This window comes from Chrysemys picta, chromosome 22 (genome assembly GCF_011386835.1).
Source record: "Chrysemys picta bellii isolate R12L10 chromosome 22, ASM1138683v2, whole genome shotgun sequence".
Classification (NCBI taxonomy): Eukaryota; Metazoa; Chordata; order Testudines; family Emydidae; genus Chrysemys; species Chrysemys picta.
The window spans coordinates 23,424,957-23,447,454 of record NC_088812.1 but is presented as its reverse complement, the minus strand read 5'-3'; the positions used below and the strand labels follow the sequence as shown (position 1 = coordinate 23,447,454).

The 22,498-nt window shown below is 46.2% G+C and overlaps 1 protein-coding gene and 2 long non-coding RNA genes across 3 annotated transcripts; 2 read left to right on the top strand and 1 right to left on the bottom strand.

Moving 5' to 3' along the window:
* Positions 1–2,695: 2,695 nt before the first annotated feature.
* LOC135977159 (uncharacterized) lies at positions 2,696–21,841 on the top strand. Its single transcript, XR_010594509.1, has 3 exons — positions 2,696–3,815; positions 10,651–10,790; positions 19,939–21,841. It is a non-coding gene; the product is annotated as an uncharacterized LOC135977159 (long non-coding RNA).
* Positions 4,885–8,117, top strand: LOC135977158 (uncharacterized). Its single transcript, XM_065576432.1, has 2 exons — positions 4,885–6,553; positions 7,548–8,117. Exons 1-2 carry the CDS (start codon positions 5,977–5,979, stop codon positions 8,021–8,023), a joined length of 1,053 nt encoding a protein of 350 aa, XP_065432504.1. The 5' UTR covers positions 4,885–5,976; the 3' UTR covers positions 8,024–8,117.
* Positions 12,311–19,630, bottom strand: LOC135977160 (uncharacterized). The gene is made up of 2 exons (XR_010594510.1): positions 16,616–19,630; positions 12,311–16,538 (listed from the first exon to the last, which is right to left on the bottom strand). It is a non-coding gene; the product is annotated as an uncharacterized LOC135977160 (long non-coding RNA).
* Positions 21,842–22,498: the final 657 nt, after the last annotated feature.

Genomic DNA, 22,498 nt, shown 5'->3' with positions numbered 1-22,498 from the left:
TGGAAGAATTACTTCTCGTGTCTTGCTTACAACACTGCTGCGGAGACAGAGATGGGTAAACTACAGGCAACCTCCAGCCGCGGGACCATCCTGCCTGGCCCTTGAGCCCCCAGCCCCTCTCCCGCACTTTAGCTCACCGTGCAGTCAGTACTCGGGGCGGCCAGGCTGCAAGCTCCCCATAGGAATGTGCTACTTAGGGAGCACCAGGACTGGCAGCCGTAAGTAGTACACCATAAGTACACATTTCTACGAGGAGCAATTTAATATATTACACCTAGGTAGGGAAGGCTGTGCCTCCCCAAACAGCCTGCCCCCGCACACTAACTGCCCCCCTCATAATACCCGACCCATCCAACCCCACAGCTCCTTATCCCCTGACTGCCCCCTCCTGTCCCCTGACTGTCCCAACCCCTATCCACATCCCTGCCCCGACAGGTCCCCCTGAGACTCCCACGCCTATCCAACCACTCGCTGCTCCTTGTCCCCTTACTGCCCCCCAGGACTGCCTGCCCCTTATCCAACCCCCCAGCTCCCTGCCCCCTTACCATGCCGCTCAGAGTACCAGGACTGGCAGCCATAAGTAATACACTGTAAGTAGCACATTCCTACGGGGAGCAATTTAGTACACTACACCAGCCCTTCATACAGTTTCGGAACCCCAGTGTGGCCTTCAGGCCAAGAAGTTTGCCCACCCCTGTGCTAAGACACCTCAGAATGGTGTTTGCTTTTTTTGCAATAGAGTTACACTATTGACTCATATTGAGCTTGTGGGTCTCCAACTGCCAGATTTCTTTCTGTAATACTCCTTCCTAGGCAGTCGTTTCCCGTTTTGTATGTGTGCAACTGATTGTTCCTTCCAAAATGGAGTCCTTTGCATTTGTCCTTATTGAATTTCATCCTATTTACTTCAGATCGTTTGGATTTTAATCCTATCCTCCAAAGCACTTGCAACCCTCCCAGCTTGGTATTGTCTGCAAATGTTATAAGTGTACTCTCTATGCCATTATCTAAATCATTAATGAAGATATTGAACAGAACCGGACCCAGAACTGATCCCCATGGGACTCCACTCGTTCTGCCCTTCCAGCATGACTGTGAACCACTCATAACTACTCTCTGGGAATGGTTTTCCAACCAGTTTTGCACTCACCTTATAGTAACTCAATCTAGCTTGCATTTCCCTTGTTTGTTTATGAAAAGGTCATATGAGACAGTATCAAAAGCTTCTACCGCTTCCCCCCTCCCACAAGGCTTGTTACCCTGTCAAAGAAAGTTATCAGGTTGATGTGACATGATTTGTTTTTGACAATCCATGATGACTGTTACTTATCACTTTATCTTCTAGCTGTTTTCAAATTGATTGCTTAATTATTTGCTCCATTATCTTTCTTGGTTCAGCAGTTAAGCTGACGGGTCTGTAATTCCCGGGTTGTCTTTATTTCCCTTTTTATAGATTGGCACTATATATGCCCCTTTCCAGTCATCTGGAATCTCTCTCGTCTTAATAGCTAATGGCTCAGATATCTCCTCAGTCAGCTCCTTAAGTATTCTAGGATGCGTGTCATCAGGCCCTGCAAAAAGAACAGGAGTACTTGTGGCACCTTAGAGACTAACATATTTATTAAAGCATAAGCTTTCGTGGACTACAGCCCACTTCTGTCATCAGACCCTGGTGACTTGAAGACATCAAATTTGTCCAAGTAATTTTTAACTTGTTCTTTTCCTATTTTAGCCTCTTCTGATCCTACCTCATTTGCACTGGCATTCACTATGTTAGATGTCCAATCCCCACCAACCTTCTTGGTGAAAACTGAAACAAAGAAGTCATTAAGTACCTCTGCCATTTTCCCCATTTTCTGTTGTTATTCCCCCACACACACACACACACAATTGAGTAACGGGCCTACCTTGTCCTTGGTCTTCCTCTTGCTTCTAATGTATCTGTAGAATGTTTTCTTGTTCCCCTTTATGTCTCTAGGTAGTTAGATCTTGTTTTGTGCTTTGGCCTTTCTAATTTTGTCCCTACCTTGTGTTATTTATTTATATTCATCCTTTGTAATTTGACCTGGTTAAAAGATAGGAAACAAAGCGTAGTATAAATAATCAGTTTTCAGAATGGACAGAGGTAAATAGTGGTGTGCCCCAGGGGTAGTTTCTGGGACCAGTCTTATTCAACATATTCATAAATGATCTGGAAAAAGGGGTAAACTGTGAGGTGGCAAAATTTGCAGATGATACAAAATTACTAAAGATAGTTAAGACCCAGGCAGACTGCAAAGAGCTACAAAAGACTCTCTCAAAACTGGGTGACTGGGCAACAAAATGACAGATGAAATGTCATGTTGATAAATGCAAAGTAATGCACATTGGAAAGCATAATCCCAACTATACACATAAAATCATGGGGTCTAAACTAGCTGTTACCACTCAAAGAAAGAAAACTTGGAGTCATTGTGGATGTTTTTCAGAAAACATCCACTCAATGTGCAGCAGCAGTCAAAAAAGCGAACAGAATGCTGGGAATAATTAAGAAAGGGATAGATAATAGGATAGAAAATATCATGTTGCCTCTATATAAATTCAGTGTCCTATTTAGAATTGTGTTCATAATCAATATTGAAAGGTGGTACAGCTAGCAAATGATCAAAAGCCAAAATACAGGATATATTGTAGATCAGGGGTTCACAACCTTTTTCTTTCTGAAAAAGCCCACCCAACATGTTATAAAAACTCCATAGCCCCCATGTGCCACAGCAACTGTTTTTCTGCATATAAAAGCCAGGAACAACATTGGGGGTAGAAACAAGGCCATTGCCCAGTTCCCTGTGCCATAGTGGTCTCCCACCATGCAAAGTTGCTTTGGCTTCAGCACCATGCAGTGGGGCTTTGGCTTTCTGTCCTGGACCCCCCAAGTCTAATGCTGGCCATGCTTTGAGGACCCCTGAAACCTCCTTGCGGCCCCCCTCAGGGGGCCCCAGACCCCTGCTTGAGAACCACTGTTGTAGATGTCTTATGTGTACAAACTGTAGATGTACTGTTCTTTTTCCTTCATTGGGGGAAATCAGACTCTTGAAAAGGGTACAGTAGTCTGGAAAGGTTGAGTCCCACTGCTCTACAGTGCTTCTTGCACCTTCTTCTGAAATATCTGGTACTGGCCACTGCCTCTCTAGTCTGTGGTGAACTTTTAGGAAAACAAGTAGTGAATGTTGCATGCTTCCAGTGACTGACACAATCTTTTTCTGAGTTCAGTAGCTTCCAAAAAATTTAAATTCCCAAGTTCAACCAAGGGAAAATAGTGCACACAAGCTCATGTGCTTTTTATTTCAAAGAGAGGGGGGATCCCTAAACCCATGTTCTTGGTCAATCAAGAGCAACAATACACTATGCTCTGAGCTATAGTGCCGCTCTTCTCTCTCCCACCTGCTTCTCGGATCTCCAGTGGCATTGCAGCCATTCGTTAGTGGTAAGTTTGGAACCACTGTCTGAATTCTATGGCTAAAGCTTGCTGCTCAAGCTTCACTCCTCCACTGCAAAAGAAATCTAACTTTTTTTCTTCTGTTGCATATTAGCTCCTTGGGAATGTTCCACCTTTCTTTGTTATGACCATTGGTGTTTACGTTTATATTCACTGGTTTGCATACCGTTTGTTTGCAAATTACCAAGCATACTTCTAGGTGGTATATAAATGTAATTAACGGTATGATATCGTAGTGTAACTGTCTCTACACTGCAGGTCAACAAGTGGCCCTGGAAACTCATATAGTGCCTCTGGCAGTAACCGTCACCTTGAGCAGACACAACACCACGTAGATGAGGTATGGTTCTTGTATAGAGCAGCTTTACCATTCCTTTGACCTTGGGAAACCTGACAGAGGGAAGACACATGGAAGTGCTGTGTGGGCAAAGAGTAAATTTGTCTGCTTCAGTGTATGAACCAAACACTAGAATGTCTTCATCGTTTGTCCCTCTTGTGATCTGAACTATCATCTTGAGACTTGTTGCAGGAAACCTGTGATACTTCCCAGGTGTTGACCTGATCTTGCAAAGATGACTATCTTGTGAGCCAATGTGTTAACTGCATGACTCCAGTTGGTTTCTGACAGAGAATGAGCTTTGCTATGTGGAAATCCACAATTGCCAGGGGTTTCTAGTTCTATATCAAAACTACGGCAAACTTCCTGCATGAGCCAAAAGCCATCCTTGGCTGAGAGCCTCATTTCTTTCTGGCTGGATAGGGTAGCACATCACTTCCTTTTCAGAAGTCATAGGTGCTTTGTGTGTCAAAAGAAACATTGTACAGTAACTCCTCGCTTAATGTTGTAGTTATGTTCCTGAAAAATGCTACTTTATGCGAAACGATGTTAAGTGAATCCAGTTTCCCCATAAGAATTAATGTAAAAGGACGGGGGAGTTAGGTCCCAGAGAAATTTTTTTCGTCCGACAAGAGACTTTATTTTAATTTTTATATATGTGTGTGTGTGTGTGTGTGTATATATATTTATACACACACACACACACACACACACACACACACACACACACACACAGTATAAGTTTTAAACAATTTAATACTGTACGCAGCAATGATGATTGTGAAGCTTGGTTGAGGTGGTGGAGTCAGAGGGTGGGATATTTCCCAGGGAATGCCTTACTGTTAAATGATGAACTAGCACTCTCCTGAGCCCTCAAGGATTAACACATTGTTGTTAATGTAGCCTCACACTCTACAAAGCAGCACAGATGCTGGGAGGAGACACAGCATGGCAGAGAGAGACTGTGTCTCTGTGAGAGAGGGAGAGACAGATCCACACACCGTGTGTGTGTGTGTGTGTGAGAAAGAGAGAGAGATGTGCATTGTCCCTTTAAGTACACTCACCCCCACTCTAAGTACACTACACTACCTTTTTAAGAAGATTGGCAAGTTGAGACAGCAGCTGCTTCCAGCAAGCTCCCTCTGTCCTGAGCCCTGTCATGTCCCCCCTTGCTCTGTGGAGATAGGGTACAGGAGCAGGGGGGAGGGGGACACCCTGACATTAGCATTCCTCTTCCCCACCACCCCCATCCCCCGCACAGCAAGCAGGAGGCTCCCAGGAGCAGCTCCAAGGCAGAGGGCAGAAGTAGCATATGGCAGTGGGGGAAGGGACAGCTGAACTGCCCGGCAATTGATAGCCTGCTGGGCGGCTGTCGCACAGGGAACTTAGGGAGGCTGCTGGTTTACCCTGGTTCCAAGCCCCATCAGCTAGCTCCAATAGGCTGCTCTTTCTGCAAGCAGTGGACAAAGCAGGTGGCTGCCAAACAACATTATAAGGGAGCATTGCGCAACTTTAAACGAGCGTGTTCTCTAATTGATTAGCAATGTAATAACGTTAACCGGGATGATGTTAAATGAGCAGTTACTGTATTGTTCAAATGCTAGCTGTGGCTTCCATAACTGAGTTTTTCTTATACAGTGATGACCCTTCTCTAACATGCTAGATTGTTAGTGGAATACTTTACTTTCAGTAGGAGTAAGTTTATAAACAAAGCTTCTGATATTGAAACCCCAAGGCAGGCATTGGGAATCTCCAATTCAATTACTTAGGCCTGGTCTACATTAGGCGTTTATGTCGAAGTTAGCGCCGTTAAATCGAATTAACCCTGCACCCGTCCACACTGCGATGCTATTTAGTTCGACATAGAGGTCTCTTTAATTCGACTTCTGTACTCCTCCCCGACGAGGGGAGTAGCGCTAAATTCGACATGGCCATGTCGAATTAGGCTAGGTGTGGATGGAAATCGACGCTAATAGCTCCGGGAGCTATCCCACAGTGCACCACTCTGTTGACGCTCTGGACAGCAGTGCGAGCTCGGATGCTCTGACCAGCCACACAGGAAAAGCCCCGGGAAAATTTGAATTTGAATTCCTTTTCCTGTCTGGCCAGTTTGAATCTCATTTCCTGTCTGGACATCGTGGCGAGCACAGCAGCACTGGCAACGATGCAGAGCTCTCCAGCAGTGATGGCCGTGCAGTCTGGGAATAGAAAGAGAGCCCCAGCATGGACTGATCGTGAAGTCTTGGATCTCATCGCTGTGTGGGGCGATGAGTCCGTGCTTTCCGAGCTGCGATCCAAAAGAAGGAATGCAAAGATCTACGAGAAGATCTCTAAAGACATGGCAGAGAGAGGATACAGCCGGGATGCAACGCAGTGCCGCGTGAAAATCAAGGAGCTGAGACAAGGCTACCAGAAGACCAAAGAGGCAAACGGACGCTCCGGATCCCATCCCCAGACATCCCGTTTCTACGAGGCACTGCATTCCATCCTCGGTGCTGCCGCCACCACTACCCCACCAGTGACCGTGGACTCTGAGGATGGGATACTGTCCACGGCCGGTTCCTCGGACATGTTAGGGGACGGGGAAGATGAGGAAGGAGATGAGGAGGGCGAGGCAGTCGGCAGCTCTCACAACGCTGATTTCCCCGACAGCCAGGATCTCTTCATCACCCTTACAGAGATCCCCTACGAAGCGTCCCCAGCCGTTACCCCGGACACAGAATCTGGTGAAGGATCAGCCAGTAAGTGTTGTAAACATCTAAACATTTATTTTTAACAAAACAGGAATATTAACAATTAAAAGAATGGGTTGTTCATGATTAGTGTGCCCTAGGCGCTTAACGGTTTAGTAATGGGCAGTGCAAGTTTTGAAAAGAAATCTAGCAATGTCCGGTTTTCAGTGATTGTCCTGCACAAGCCGCTCTACTGTTTATTCCCTGCTACTGCAGCTACAGTAAAATGCGGTCTATGTGTCCGGGGATAGAGCAGTAATCCTCCTGGGACATCTCGATGAAGCTCTCCTGGAGGTAACTTGAAAGCCGTTGCATGAGGTTCTTGGGGAGAGCTGCCTTATTGGGTCCTCCGAAGTACGACACGTTGCCGCGCCACGAGCTTATCAAGTACTCGGGGATCATTGCTCTGCACAGCAGGGCGGCATACGGCCCTGGTCTTTGTAGGCTTTCCCGGAGCATTCTCTCTTTGTCGCTCTCGGAGATCCTCATCAGGGTGATGTCGGCCATGGTGACCTGCTTTTAATTAGGTAGGGGAATGTTAGTGTTGGGACTGCTTTCCCGTTCCTTTACAGAACTGTAACCGCTGGTTTGCAGCCACGCGGTGGAGGCGGGAGAGGGGCAGCCGAAAGGGATCGTTCCCGGGGACAGCCGCGAGGGGGTGGGACAGGGGCAGAGTTCCCGCTTGCCGGATTGCTGGCAGCAGGGACTGACATTGATTTAAATGTGAAATGAGGCCAGTGGTAATATAAAAGTTTTAAACTGCCACAAGTGTACGGCTTACCATGTCTGCCTGCAACAGAAATTCCGTTGTGCTGCCTCGCTTCTCAAATGTGCTGTTCAAGACCCCAGGCACTGAATGCGAAGGCCGAGAATTCGACCTTGTGCTGAGTGCGCATGTGAAAGGTGCTGTGCATGGTCTTGTTCACAGAGAAAGACTATGTTCTTTGTTCACAACTACATTTATCTTTCTGAGGAATTCACTCCCTTTTTCCCATTTCCACAGCCCCGTCTGCGACTGTCTCACAACCTAGCCTGGAATCACACTCCCAGAGGCTAGCGCGGATTAGGCGTAGGAAGAAGAGGACACGGGAGGACATGTTCTCTGAGCTTATGGCCTCTTCCCAAGCCCAGGCAGCACAGCAGACCCAGTGGCGGGAGAACTTGACCCGAATGCACCAAGCCAACATGGATCGGGAGGAGAGGTGGCGGCAGGAAGACCAGCAGGCGACTCAAACGCTGCTTGGACTACTGAGGGAGCAAACGGACACGCTCCGGCGCCTTGTGGATGTTCTGCAGGAACGGAGGCAAGAGGACAGAGCCCCGCTGCAGTCCATCTCTAACCGCCCTCCCCCGCCACCAAGTCCCATACCCACCTCACCCAAAGTGCAAAGAAGGAGAGGCGGCAGAGTCCCTGCTAAGTCTCACTCCACCCCTGCAGAGAGCTCTAGTAGCAGAAGGCTCTCATTTCCCAAAATTTGAAAAGTTCTTTCCTTCCCGCCTGACACAAGCCCCCGTCCAAGTTTCACCTCCCAATGCCATGTGTAGTTGATAATAAAAAATTCGTTTCTGTTAACTACTGTTTCAATCATGTTCTTTTGGAGGAGGAGGGGAAAGGGGGTTGGTAATTGGACAGGACAGTCTCCTTTGGCAGGGTACATAGTCGGGGGCAGGCACAGCAGCAGGGCACATACACAGTGCAGTGATGCAGTGACTAGTTGCCCCGGTTAGTCTGGGAGGTTGTTTTGATGTAATGTTGGGGGGGGGGTTGCTCTGTGACTTTGTGGCGGGGGAGGGCAGTTACAGATCTTAAGCGCCGGTCCTTAGGCAGGATGACAGAGCCACACAGCATGGGATCTGTAACCGTCCTCCCCCTGCCACAAAGTCAAATAGACCCCCCATACACACAGTCCCGATCAGGAGGGTTGACAGGCTCCGTTGAAACAAGCATCCCACCGCAGCGGAGCCTGTCAATCCTTGAGTTTAGAAGCTGCATTCGCGTCACAACACTACACCCGCCCCGCACCACAGTCTGCGTCCCAGTTTTAAAAAATTCCCGCGAAAACAGTATTAAAGAAAACGGTGTGCTTTAACAAAGTAGAACTATTTTTATTTCGACACTTGTGTTGGAGGGGGGGTGAAGGGGGTATGTAACTGGATAGGATAGTCAACATTAACTGGGTAAAGAAACGGGGGCAGGTTTAGCTTCTCAGTACACAAACTATAAAGTCACAGGTTACCCTGCTCACTCAGGAACTTTGCTTTCAAAGCCTCCCGGATGCACAGCGCTTCCCGCTGGTCTCTTCTAATCGCCCGGCTGTCTGGCTGTGAGTAATCACCAGCCAGGCTATTTTCCTCAACCTCCCACCCCGCCATAAAGGTCTCCCCCTTGCTCTCACAGAGATTGTGGAGCACACAGCAAGCTGCTATAACAATGGGGATATTGGTTTCGCTGAGATCACAGCGAGTCAGTAAGCTTCTCCATCTCCCCTTGAGACGGCCAAAAGCACACTCCACCACCATTCTGCACTTGCTCAGCCGGTAGTTGAAGAGTTCTTTTTCAGTGTCCAGGGCGCCAGTATAGGGCTTCATGAGCCAGGGCATTAGCGGGTAGGCTGGGTCCCCGAGGATGACTATAGGCATCTCCACATCCCCAACAGTTATTTTGTGGTCCGGGAAGTAAATACCTTGTTGCAGCCGTCTAAACAGACCAGAGTTCCTGAAAACACGAGCGTCATGAACCTTGCCCGGCCATCCCACGTAGATGTTGGTAAAACGTCCCCTGTGGTCCACCAGTGCTTGCAGCACCATGGAAAAGTAGCCCTTTCGGTTAATGTACTGGGTGGCCTGGTGGTCCGGTGCCAGGATAGGGATGTGAGTTCCATCTATGGCCCCACCGCAGTTTGGGAATCCCATCGCTGCGAAGCCATCTATGATCGCCTCCACGTTTCCCAGGGTCACTACCTTTGGCAGCAGTACATCAACGATTGCCTTGGCTACTTGCATCACAACAACCCCCACGGTAGATTTGCCCACCCCAAACTGGTTCGCGACTGACCGGTAGCTGTCTGGCGTTGCAAGCTTCCAGAGGGCTATGGCCACTCGCTTCTGTACACTCAGTGCAGCTTGCAACCGGGTGTCACTGCGCTTCAGGGCAGGGGACAGCAACTCACAAAGTTCCAGGAAAGTTCCCTTCCGCATGCGAAAGTTTCGCAGCCACTGGGATTCATCCCAGACCTGCAGCACTATGCGGTCCCACCACTCAGTGCTTGTTTCCCGTGCCCAGAATCGCCGTTCCACGGCATCAACATGACCCATTGCCACTGTGATGTCCTCGGCGCTGGGTCGCCTGCTTTCTGACAGGTCTGTGCTACTCTCAGACTTCAGGACATCACCGCGGTGCCGTAGCCTCCTCGCCTGACTTTTCTGCATCTGCCTCAGGGAAACCTTTATGATAAGCTGCGAGACGTTGAGAGCGGCCACAACTGCAGCGATGGTCGCAGCGGGCTCTATGCTCGGAGTACAGTGGCGTCCGCGCTGTCAATGACTGGAAAAGCGCGCGAACTGTTTTCCCGCCGGCGCTTTCAGGGAGGGAGGGCGGGAGTGATGGACGGATGACGACAGTTTCCCAAAAGCACCCTCGACTCATTTTGTTACCCAGAAGGCATTGCCGGCTACACCCAGAATTCCAATGGGCAGAGGGGACTGCGGGAACTGTGGGATAGCTGACCACAGTGCACCGCTTCGAATGTCGACGCTATCACCGTTAGTGTGGACGCACAAAGTCGAATTACTGTCCTTAGTGTGGACACACACGTTCGACTTTGCAATATCGATTACAAAAATTCGATGCAAGTAAAATCGAACTACTCTCGTAGTGTAGACAAGGCCTTAGTTCCACAAATCTTTTAGCTAATATAAGAACCTAAATTCAGTATTGTCTACTCTTAATCAAAAAGGCAATATCTTCTGCTTTATTTAAAAACAAACGCTTGAATGATGTTAATGTTATAAAAGGTGTCTGTCAGGATATGCTGCATGCTTAAAGTGTTTGAGGAGATGAACATCTAACACATGAATAACTTACTGTGACTATTAAATCACTGTAGGTGATTGACATCATGACGGTGAACGTGGACAAGGTTTTGGAACGAGATCAGAAGCTGTCAGAGTTGGATGATGCACTGCAGCGGAATTTGAGACCAGTGCTGCCAAGTTGAAAAGAAAGTATTGGTGGAAGAACTATAAGGTAACCATGACTTGAGTATTTCCAATGCAAATTAATGTCACTAAGAACTAGAAGTTGTTGAATACTACATAAAGGGAAAGAAATCCAGATAACTTTAACCATGAAAACCTATGGCCAATTTCTGCAGCCTTTACTCATGGTGAATAGTATTTAAGATTACAACATACGGTCCTTAATGAGCATTTGGCTTAGTGAAGTAGATGAACTTTCCAAAAGTTGGGTGGCCTGGCCAAGTTCCTTTACACAAAACGTTCTCCAGGCCAGAAATGTGGCTAAGGATAAATGAATGTACTAGTTTAAGGTGTTGGAGATCTAGGAGGAAGAAATTCAGTGCTATGGACTGAATGACGACAACACACACAGCAGCACAAAGAACCTTTAGTCTCTTACAGTCATGTGTGCTAATTACAGGAAGGCCTGGAAGCCTACTCTTTATTTGCTGAGAAGCCAAGACAGAGTGGAAAACATTAATTTGTAAGGCAGGGGAGTAGTAGTTGGGTCTAGAGAAGAAGCTTTTGCCCTCTTTTAAAAATATCTAAGTGAGTTGTTTGTACTAAATTATGTGCTTTTTTTAACAGATATGGGCAGTATTGATAGCATTTGTTCTCATTATCATCATCATCATTGGTGTTTAGCTAAAGCACTGTTTTGTCAGTAGGACTAGCGTACATGGGGCATAAGACTGTAAATCGAATGCAAAAAGTTGTTAATGTAACACACTCTGGTTGTGACTGCTAGTACATAGGTCATAATATTCAAAAGTTAAGGTTCACACAGTAATGCTAACTTAGCCATATTGCATGCCTGACATATGCAGTAGTTCAAAGTAGTACTTACGCTGCTAAATTGATGTTTGAATGTAATCTGTGTGATGTGGTGAAGTTATGTCTTCTGTGGGAACCTTAACTGTTGAATCTCAGGCTCTTGTGCATTGAGTAGAAATGGGATCCCACAGGAGACTGGGACCCCTGAGTCCCAGTCCCAGCTCTGCGAGTGACTCTGAGCGTGACCAGGTCACTTGACCACTTCTTTGCCTCAGTTTTTCAATCTTTAAAATGGGGATAATGATGCATACCTCACAGGGGTTTCCAAAGAGTAACAAGAAATGCTTTGCGAACTTAGATGACAGGAGCTGTGGACATACACCTTTCTCAAATTCATCTTTCGTGATATTTCTACATTTATTAATCCTTTAGACTCCAGGTTCAACATCCTTATGTCATTTTTCTTTCTTGCAAAGCAGTCTGGCCCTCTTCTAGTGGGTCACACCCTTTTCTTAATCCCCAAATGGGTACTCCAGCCAATCAGACTACCCTTGCTGTCTTCCAGCCCAGAAGTCAGGCAAAACAAACCACAAAAAAAGTAGGGAAGCTTCATATGAAACTCCTCCTCCAATCCTCAATAGTGCTTAGATAGCAAGGTAGTTAGGACACGTCTACACTGTAAATTTACCCCTGCATGCCATTGTTACCGAAATATCGGGTCCACCTAGCTGAGAGCCAATAACAGCCAGACAGGGATAAGGAAGAGTTGCTTTATTCTGCAGAAGAAAGGAGAGCTTTGCACCTTAGTACAAAAACTCTGTCTTACACACATTTTACAGATCCTTTATACACATTCAGACAAAGGTCCTTGCAGTGTTAACACTTGATTGGTGGTTGTCAGACCCATGCTTTTGCTATCTGGTCAGTGAAAACTGGCTTGGGACCAGCTCCAACTACCGTAAGGCCTTGAAGGGAAGACAGTTGAAAAGTTCAGGCTACTGTGTACTTGAAGTGTCTGCTTCCCCCTAATGGCCCTGGTTGACATAAAGGCTGCTCTGTTAAGGGGGGGTCACTAGTAACTTTCACAGTCCCCCCTTCGGGCCTGACAAATTCAAAAATTGTCAGGCCCGTTATGCAATTTGCGATCAAGCTGGAGGGACAGATACTGGGTTTTCTTATGGACAGCAGAGCTTTTGATCATAGCATTACACAGGCATTTGGCACATTGTATCATTGTCCAAATAACACATAGAAAGAAAAGAATCCATTTAACAATTGTTTGAAAGAGCCCCGTAAACCATGACCCAAGGTCTGGAAGGAGGTCCTCAAAACTAAAGGTGTGATCAAGAGATACAGCATGGAAAACAACAGCAGCATTCTGTTTATACATAGGTCATTCTGATATCTTGTTTTGCTCACTAATGTAGACTCTTAGTCTACATTCCATATTATCTACACAAGGTCGCAACAACTTCTCACACAGTTCTTTCCCACTCGCCTCACACATTCCTCGCTTCTACAAATCTCGCATTATTAGGGTTACAGTTAGCCTAACTCTTACTAACGAAATGTCATGCATTGCATCCCCTTCCTGTCAGTTCTTTCTCTGCTTCCACAACCCCCCCTTTTGTATACTAGTACAACAAACATTTTCAAATCTCTATTTGCATTAAGTCTTGGAATTCAGATTTTACTTCAGATGCTTCAACCTAAAGGGTTTTGATTGGATGTAATGACAATGCATGATGAGCATGGACATGAAAGGTATTACTATTATTATGTCTTTTACAACAATAACATAATCCTAAGATAACTAATAACAATACAAGCAATAACATTCCCATAGCAATACTATAATGGGGTTGTTGTACAGCCTTAGTCATAAAGCACAATACATCATACTTAGTACATAAAATAGATACTCTATCAATAGTATGAAAGGCATACTTTTCAACTTGATATATATTTTGAAGCATGTGAATTTGCCCTTGTACTTCAGAGATTTTCTGAATCTCTGGTAACAGTGAAAACAAATTCTGAAATCTATCAGATACTAAACTAGTCCAATTAAAGGGTATCTGGAACTTAAGGGCTACTTGAAAAACTCTATCTGCAGGCCAGTAAATGATATGGTTGCCTGCAGTGGTAGTGAGATTAAAATGTATGTCTTGCGATATGGTGTCATTAACATACACACAGCTATCATTAGCTTGAAAAAATAAGTGTCCTGTCAGGGTAGTTCCTTGTCCCCTACCCTCCCAGCAAACATAGTCATGAAGAGTAACAACTTCTCCTGGCTTCAGTTTACGGATACACTGAAGCTGTGGGGATTCTAATGACCAAAATGTCCATTGACTCCCTAACCCCATCCAAATGTCAGATGTAATCCCAGGAGCACTGACTAAAAATCGATTGGGCATACCAGGAGGTCTAATTTCCCAGATGTCTCGGTGAATTACCCAATCCCACATGCATCCTCCCCATGGACCCGGCAGGATTAGGTATGTGGGAGCCCCCCCCCCCCCAACCGGTCCATATGCTTGGAAGGAGCACTGAGAATGTCTGCACTTCCACCCAGAAAGTTTCCAAGTATGTCTCCATGGCCACAGATCAGATGGTACTCCTGATGTGTCTGTAAGGGCAGTGGGCCAAGCCTGATGCTCTAGATCATTCCGAATGGCCATTAGCTGGTCATTCAGGAAATCCTGAATTTCTGAGCATGCTAGATCCCACTGCAATGCCTTCCCAGCCTCAGTGATATTCAATACCATCTCTGTCAGCAACTTCTGGGTCATAGAACTAAGGGCGGAGATAACATGTAACTCACCAATTCCAGCCTGTACCTGGGTTAGCTGTGCCCCAATTTCTCATCATGTTCTTGGTTCTTAAAAATATTCCAAACTGCTGCTGCACTTTTGGCCCCATCCCATAGGGATCCGGTCAAGTCACTTTTCTTTCTAGAGGAAATAACCCAAACCCTCTGTTGTGCTAATCTAATGGCAGCCCCCTGTGAGCAATTTGGGTATGTAGTGGTGATCTGGAAACTGAATAAGGGTAATGAAAATGTAACAGTCCCTAGTGTAGTGTTAATCACAGTTCATTGATACCCTAATACATTTCTTTTTGGTGTAGTACTATACCACATTCCCAAGCATGGGTCCCATAAGTTTCTTCCTGCCAGTGTATAATTCTTTGTTTCTTCACCAGGGTCAGTTCTTAATGTCTCTTGTAGTCAGGAATCCCTGGACTTTGGTGGTTCCAATGAAGCAAGTGTTCCTTCTTCTCTTTTCCTGAAACAGTGTGGTTTAGCATCATACAGGGGAGAGGTTACTAGCACATCACCCTGTAATGGTTTTGCTTCTTCTAGAAAAATCCAGAGGCACAGTAGGTCTGTCAGTGGACAAGGGAGAGGTTACTAGCACTTCACCTTGTCTTTTTTCCTTTTTCCTGCTGTCCAGAAGGCACAGCAGAGCTAGAAAGAGAAATAGTCTTATCAGTCGGAGAGTCCTCCCGAGGTGGAGGGGTCTTTTTACAGTGAGAAGCATGGGTCCAGGCAGGTAGTCCTTGGCACTTCACAGCGGTGTTGGTGGTTAACAGCACTTGGAAAGGGCCTTTCCAGTGGGGAGCCAAAGCAGTCTTTCGTTGATGAACTTTACATAGACTCAGTCTTCTTGTTTCAATCAATGGCAGGGCTGCTAGGGTCTTTGGGTAGCACTTCTTTTATCTGTGAGAAAAGAAACCTAACACATTTCATTAATGCCTGGCAGTGTTTTGCAGATCTCATAGTTGCTTGGGCACATTCAGCCCCCCCTTTTCTTGGCTATCAGCCAAGTCTTAGCTGTGGGCAGTGTCCTTGGATGGGCCAGCATCTTATCTTTGGACTGAGCTTGCTGGCTATTTTTTTTCCAGTTAACTCGTTCTGTTCTTTTTCCTGCTTCCCTTCTTGGCTTCTTTTAACCTACAAAGGAAACTTCCACTCTTCACTCATACACCTTCTCCCAAAAATGAACACATACACAATTGCCATTATACAGTACATTAGTCTTATTACTCAATGTATGCCATGTACACCCTTCCAGTAAAATAACTTTATTACAGAGCTTTGGAGCAACAAACCAGGACAAGCACACCCACCTTTGAGGAGTCCACTCGGTACAACCTCTGGTGTCCAATAGCTTTCCTCCCTCCCCAGCCCTCTGGCTAGAAATCTGAGGTAGCCAGAAGGATCCCATGGGCAATATGGGGAGTGGGTTAACCTTCCATGTCCTTGCTTCCAAAGACTGTTGGTATGCAAATTTTAACAACAATTTTGGCCATAGAACATAAAAATAATTCCTATTGTGCCAGCGAATGCATGGTACGTTGAATGTTATTCAGCTGGCATCCGTTTTCTCTGATGATCTGAAAGACAAAAGAACAGAGGTCTGCCCCTTCTGGGCAGTCAGTCATTGCTTAAAATATTTCCTTTATATACACGTACTCTTGTTGATTTTAGGCAAAACAGAGGAATTACCCCATATTTCCTTTATTTGTTTCATAGGCAGCCCAGGTTTCAGTGGCTTCTACCTTATTAGTTAGAAAATTGCATTAATACAGATGCTTTCTGGCTTGCTTCCAGATCCAAAGCTACCCACAGCTTAAAGATTCTTACTTAAAAAAAAAAAGGACACAATTAACTTTCCCAGACTTTTGATTGCCTTTTACTTCTAACTCCTGCTTTCAAACACCCAGTGATCTGAAAAAGACAACACAACCTATATTGGTAGGTTTGCATTTCTTTTACCTCTGCTACAATATACACTGCACATGTTCTGGGGAAAATGCACATCCTCTCCACAATTCAATTTCTACAACACTAGCCACATCAATTTCTACACAAGGTGTAACTATTTCTTTTTAAACACCGGGTAAAGACCATTTACTTAACATATAATCTAAAGGGCTATCCTCAGAGGGTTTTACCAGAGACCAGAGACCCACCCACCTGCCTGCTGACACTCTAACAGAGAATTACACAGAGAACAGAGGGAATTATGGCCTAATTACCAGAGACCCACCCACCTGCCTGCTGACACTCTAACAGAGAATTACACAGAGAACAGAGGGAATTATGGCCTAATAGGATCCTATTACAGGAATTTCTACTAATACTGACCGCTACAGGGGACGGGACAGAAGGATCCCAATTCGACCTCAGAGCTTCATCGCACGCGATGGCTTCCACTCTGAGGAATTACGAATGAGAGGCTCAGTTCCGTCCACACACCTAACGCCCAAATGTATAAGACAGAAATTCATTAACCGGTTAACCAGACCAGAACCAGATAGTGTCTCCTTATCCTATTAGGACTCACCTTATCGGAGCACGAACCCCAGGGGCTGCGGTGAAGCAGAGAAAAGGGGCGAAACACCCCGTTGGTGCCGTTCCCAATTCGCCGCAGCCGTCCGGAGTCCAATGTCCGAGCTAGGATAGTCCCGGCGGAGTCGCCAGAAACTGTTACCGAAATATCGGGTCCACCTAGCTGAGAGCCAATAACAGCCAGACAGGAATAAGGAAGAGTTGCTTTATTCTGCAGAAGAAAGGAGAGCTTTGCACCTTAGTACAAAAACTCTGTCTTACACACATTTTACAGATCCTTAAAATGTAACCCTTCTGCCCATCTAAGTTGGCAGCAACAAGGGCCGGGTTCTGTATCTAGGGGTTCCGTTTCAATAACGCAATGCAAAACCGGCTCGAGCCCCCACCCAGTGACCTGGGACAATTACATACCACCCCCTGGGCACCTCTAAGAGGCAATACTTCCCCTCTCGCAAGCACGGAGTCTGAGTGTAACAGAAAATGTTTAATAACATGAGGTAAACAACATCAGCATTAAATGGAAAAAAACCACAACTAGAGTTTTTAGACCAAACCATGAGCGAAGACCCACCCCAGCAAATTGGGCCGTGTCCTCTCCCGTTGGTTCTTGAAACCAGCGACCCAAGAATCACCAAAGTCCCAAAAGTCCACCAATCCCAAAGTCTCTTGGGTCCAGCAACCCAAGAATCACAAAAGTCCCAAAAGTCCGACAACCCCCCAAAGTCTCTGTCCATGATCAGTGCAGCCCCAGAGTTCAAGAGGGGGGGGGGTGAGCAGGGTGTTAAGGGCACCTTACGTGATCCGAGGCCAACCGGCTGCTTCTCCGTGGGGTTCCACTGCAGCCTTCACCACGAACTGCTCCACTCCACCCGCAGTCCCACGAACTGCTCTGGCAGCTGCTCCGCTCACCGACCTGTGAGCCGCGCTGCTCCGCTCCGCTCACCGACCTGTGAGCCGCTCCGCTCCGCTCCACTCACCGACCTGTGAGCTGCTCCGCTCCGCCCGTCCCGTGGGCCGCTCCCACAAGGCTCTGCTCTGCTAGCTGCTCCTCCAGCCGCTCCGCTCCGCTCACTCCCCGCTAAGCTAGGTTAGCTTAGCTATAGCTTCAGGCTCCCCCACTAGTTAACACAGCCTCAGTGATCTCAGCTCTTAAATAGCTTTAGCTCTTTTGTGATTTCAGCTCTTAGTGATTTCAGCTAGTAGTAGGGGAGCCCCAGTGCTGGTGCACTATTGGCCCAAAGCAAACTCAGCTCAGCAGTCTGTAACTAGACTCCTAAGGGAATCAAAGTTAGCTCTGACATTCAACAGTGGAGAGAGGAGGTAGTGCAATTGGTGTTTCAACCCCCTTGGGGAGGGGGCCACACCATCAGGTACAAATACCTGTCCCCATCCTCTCTCAATTCACTGGGTTTTGTAACCCATGCCCCTTGACAAGCAAATGCTACTTAGGTAATGGTGAATGACTCACTCAGTCCTTCTGTCATACACCAGTTCCACTGGCCTTGATTCACAGAATCAGGGTAACAAAACTTTATTCTTCCTGCCCCAATAACAGAGAAACTGGGGATCCCACACCAGCCAAAGTAACCACTTTGAGTTGCTGTTGTTTCCTGCCAGGCGAGTGGGTGTGCCTATGCAAACAAGATCAGCCCCTGGAGTTCTTTTCCACACTCGCCATAATTCACCACCAGATGTCAGGGTAGAGCTCATCCTGACTCTGCTTACATATACACATTCAGACAAAGGTCCTTGCAGTGTTAACACTTGATTGGTGGTTGTCAGACCCATGCTTTTGCTATCTGGTCAGTGAAAACTGGCTTGGGACCAGCTCCAACTACCGTAAGGCCTTGAAGGGAAGACAGTTGAAAAGTTCAGGCTACTGTGTACTTGAAGTGTCTGCTTCCCCCTAATGGCCCTGGTTGACATAAAGGCTGCTCTGTTAAGGGGGGGTCACTAGTAACTTTCACACCATTGTTATAACTATGTGTTAAAAATCCACACCTGTGAGTGACGCAGTGACACCTACCTAACCCCTATTGTAGACAGCGCTATGTGGACAGGAGAGCTTTTCCCCTCAACATAGCTACCGTCTCTCATGGAGGTGGATTAAATATGCCAATGGGAGAAGCTCTCCCATCAGTGTAATATTGTCTTCACTGAAGCGCTACAGCAGTCCAGCTGCACTGGTGCCACTGCAGGTCGACACTTAAAACCCTGCCCTTAAACTCAGTCCAGGCAAGAGCCTTGATCTGACTAGCCTCACTTGACTGCAGGAAACACCACTGACTTCATGCACTAGCTTTCCTGCTGGAGCAGAATCCTGGGGGAGGAGGAGGAGGACAGACAGTTCTCAAGGATTCATCACAGGTGAACAAGCTGTTTAAACAGAAATAAATTGCAGTAGAAGCTTTAAGAGGAAAGAAATTCATGCTCCCTTCTTTGATATCCAGATTTCACTTGCCCCAACTTCTGAATGTTGCCATATGTACCCGTATGTATACAACAGCCACGAGCCCATCATTATAACTGGTAACAAACCTGTAAATACAAACGCAAGTGGAGATGTTTCTGGTGGGTGCAAGGAAGACTGTGGATTCATATTCTGGCCATAGTAGAGCCAGGGAGCTTCTGCCTAGTTACACTGCTTGGTGTTCAGCTGTTTGAATTTGTGATGTAGCTGTTAACAAGCTTTCCAGCAGGATTCATTTACTCTCGAGCTCTGACAGCATATTCATTTCTCACCTTTGGGCCTGTTTGTAACACAGTCTACAGCAACTAATTGTGATGCTACAAACAGAATTGTGACCATAGGTGAGAAATACGTAGTACATGAATTCTAAAAGCTAATCCTGTGCAAGAATGAAACTATGGTAAAACAAACACAGGAAATTATTTAGAATTTCCTTTTGTTGAATATTTTGAGTGTTCCGTAGCTCAAGTCTTTAAGTTGCAGGGTTGTTTTATGCCTCTTTGATGTGGGGGGAAGAGGACTGTCGTTTTTCCAATCCTTATTTTTCTGTTATAGTCTGGAATGTGTCCTCATGAGTTACAAGAAGAAATGCAAACCTGCAGAAGCCATCTCTCTCCTTCAAACCTGCTGTATTCTCAAGCTCTCACCTACTGATGTATAAAGCAAAATTATTTTGATTAGTCATGTGATAACTCTCTCATGTATAGGAAATGTGCCTTTATTTAAAAGTTACACTCCTAATTTTAAAATACTAATAAGCACAGCCCACAACTTGCACAGTGCCTTGGTAATCTTGAGTATGGGCTTGTGAAGAGGATTTCATGTTTGCATTTCAGAATCTAGAAGCAATGTATTGTTGCCACTGAGTACTGCATTCTAGATAAATGTGAAGAGTATGTTTGGGTATCTGTCCTCTTCACTGTCTCCTTCATGCCGCAATTTAAAGGTGTCTCTTCTGACACACTACTAAAGGGATGGGAACCAAATCTTAAATTTGTGCCTTCTTGGAAGAAACTCTTAACACGTCTGCCATTTGAACAGACTTTCCCTGCCTTGCCTCTTACTCCATTAATGCCTTCTGACTAGTTGTGGAAGAGCCTGCCACCCTTGTAAACACCACTTGTCATTCACTACTGTTTTAAGACTATGCAGTTAAATTCTATTATTGAAGTTCTAAATATTTGAGCACTGAACCGTTAGTGCTGCCTTGTGGTATTTGTGATTAAACCTCTATAAGTTGTTTACATTCTCTTCAAAAGACAGTCTGTCACTTTTTGGTGTCAGTTTAATCTGAAAGAGTACCTTTAAAAATGTTTAGTGTTTGTAATGTAGACACTTACCAAAGTTGGTTTTGTTTGAGGTTTTTGTCTTTTGCCAAAAAGTAGATCAGTGAAAACTTTTCTCTGCAAGCCAGCAAAATGTTTCCAGAGTAGAATCAGTGCCAAATGTAGTTTAAATTTTTATATATATTTATATGGAATCTGTTTGCATTACTTCACAAATTATCTTCCCTCTAAACTAGTCCCCTGAGTGAGTGTTCCCTTAGGACTTCAGGAAAGGTCGGTAACAAACGTCGTTGCCTCTTCCCTCTTACCGACAAACTTTTTAGGTCTGGGTGTCTGCTCTCTATGAGGACGGAAAGAAATAACTTGGTGCTTCACACAGTCACCACTGTGTGTACCCTCTAATTTGTCGGTTTCTAATTTCCTTCCAGTCCTTGTTTCTACTTCCTCTGTATAGTTTTTCCTTTCTCTTGTCTCTTTTTTCCTCCCTTACTTTTTGGGGTCGATTTGCAAATAGCTACACTGTGAAATTGATTCACAAACCTAATCGACATAGCCTACTTCTTTGAGTGTTGGATGTTGCTTTGGCTGTTATCCCAAAAAATGAGCTAGACTCGGGAGCGACAACTACCAGAAAGATATGACAGAGCGCTCAGAGGGTGGCTAAGCCCAATGGTGGATCTGCCCTCTAAACACCTAGCAAGAAATATTGGCCTCTTTACCCCAAAGTACAAGCTGCTTTTTGGTAGTGAGTGTTGTGGAAAGTTGCTCTGTTGGCTTATAATTAACTATCTAAGGCCTTGCCTGTTTCATTGAGGATGAAGAGGGAGAGAAAGGCACAGAAATCCTTGCCTACTGAAGTATTTTAATTTCTGCTCTATCTTTATCATTGCAGTGACTTCTTTAAATGTACAAAGTCTCTAGAAAAATAACTCTACTGTATGAATGCACCATGGACCAGTAACAAAGATAACTGTACAAAAATGTAATCTTATTTACTCACAAATTAAGAAACTTTTTACTATTATGTTTATGCTGCAGCTTTTAAAGAAATATCAACTCTCTGTACTAGTTCCTACATTGTCAGAGGTTTCTAAATGTATGTCACCAGGGAGGCGTGTGTCCCTGCACTGTGTTGGCCTTTCTAACGTTTAATAAAGTGGCTGTTGAAACTACCATGTGTTCCTTGGCGTGTGTGTGGGCAGGCGGGCGGGGGTGTTAGGAAGAAAGGTCTCTGCTGCCTTGCGCTGCTGGGGAGGCGGCTGCACCTCCTGGGGGGCGGCCGTTGAGGGCAGAGTGGCCAATGGACGGTTGCTGCGCTGGGCCAGGCTGTGGCACCGGATCCCCGTCCTGGGTGATGGGGTGGGGGGAGATAGGCGCTGAAGCGGCAGCTCGAGCCCCAGCCAGTAGCTGGTTCCGGCTCTAGTTCTAGCCCCTGAGGGGGTTGGGGGCAGGACTCCCTGACAGCTGCTCTGCCCCGCCCCCACTCATCTTGCCCTATGGGAATGTGGGGGAGGCCAGCCTGGGGTCCAATGGGAGGCAGCTGCACAGTGAGTCGGAGGCCGAACCCTCTTGCTGTGGGGCCACGTGAGGCTCTCAGGAAGTGGGAGAGAGACCCTGCTAGCAGCTCGAGCCTGGGGAGTGATGGGGGGGCAAGCTCTGCGGGCTCTACCTATAGAACCGCCGGGCTAAGGGCAAGGATTGTAACTCTCCAGCCTTGGGGGGGCTCTATAATCCCTCCTAGGAGCTGGGGTGCAGGTGAGGGGTTGGGAGGCTCTTTAAACCCCCACCCCCCTGGGCAAAATGAGACATGGACTTCCCTTCACCCTGTA

Bases quoted from the DNA above. Each gene is read 5' to 3' on its own strand.
- LOC135977158 (XM_065576432.1), top strand. From the start codon at position 5,977: ATGCAGAGCTCTCCAGCAGTGATGGCCGTGCAGTCTGGGAATAGAAAG. The intron at 6,554-7,547 runs GTAAGTGTTGTA...CCATTTCCACAG, and splicing joins ATCTGGTGAAGGATCAGCCA to CCCCGTCTGCGACTGTCTCA.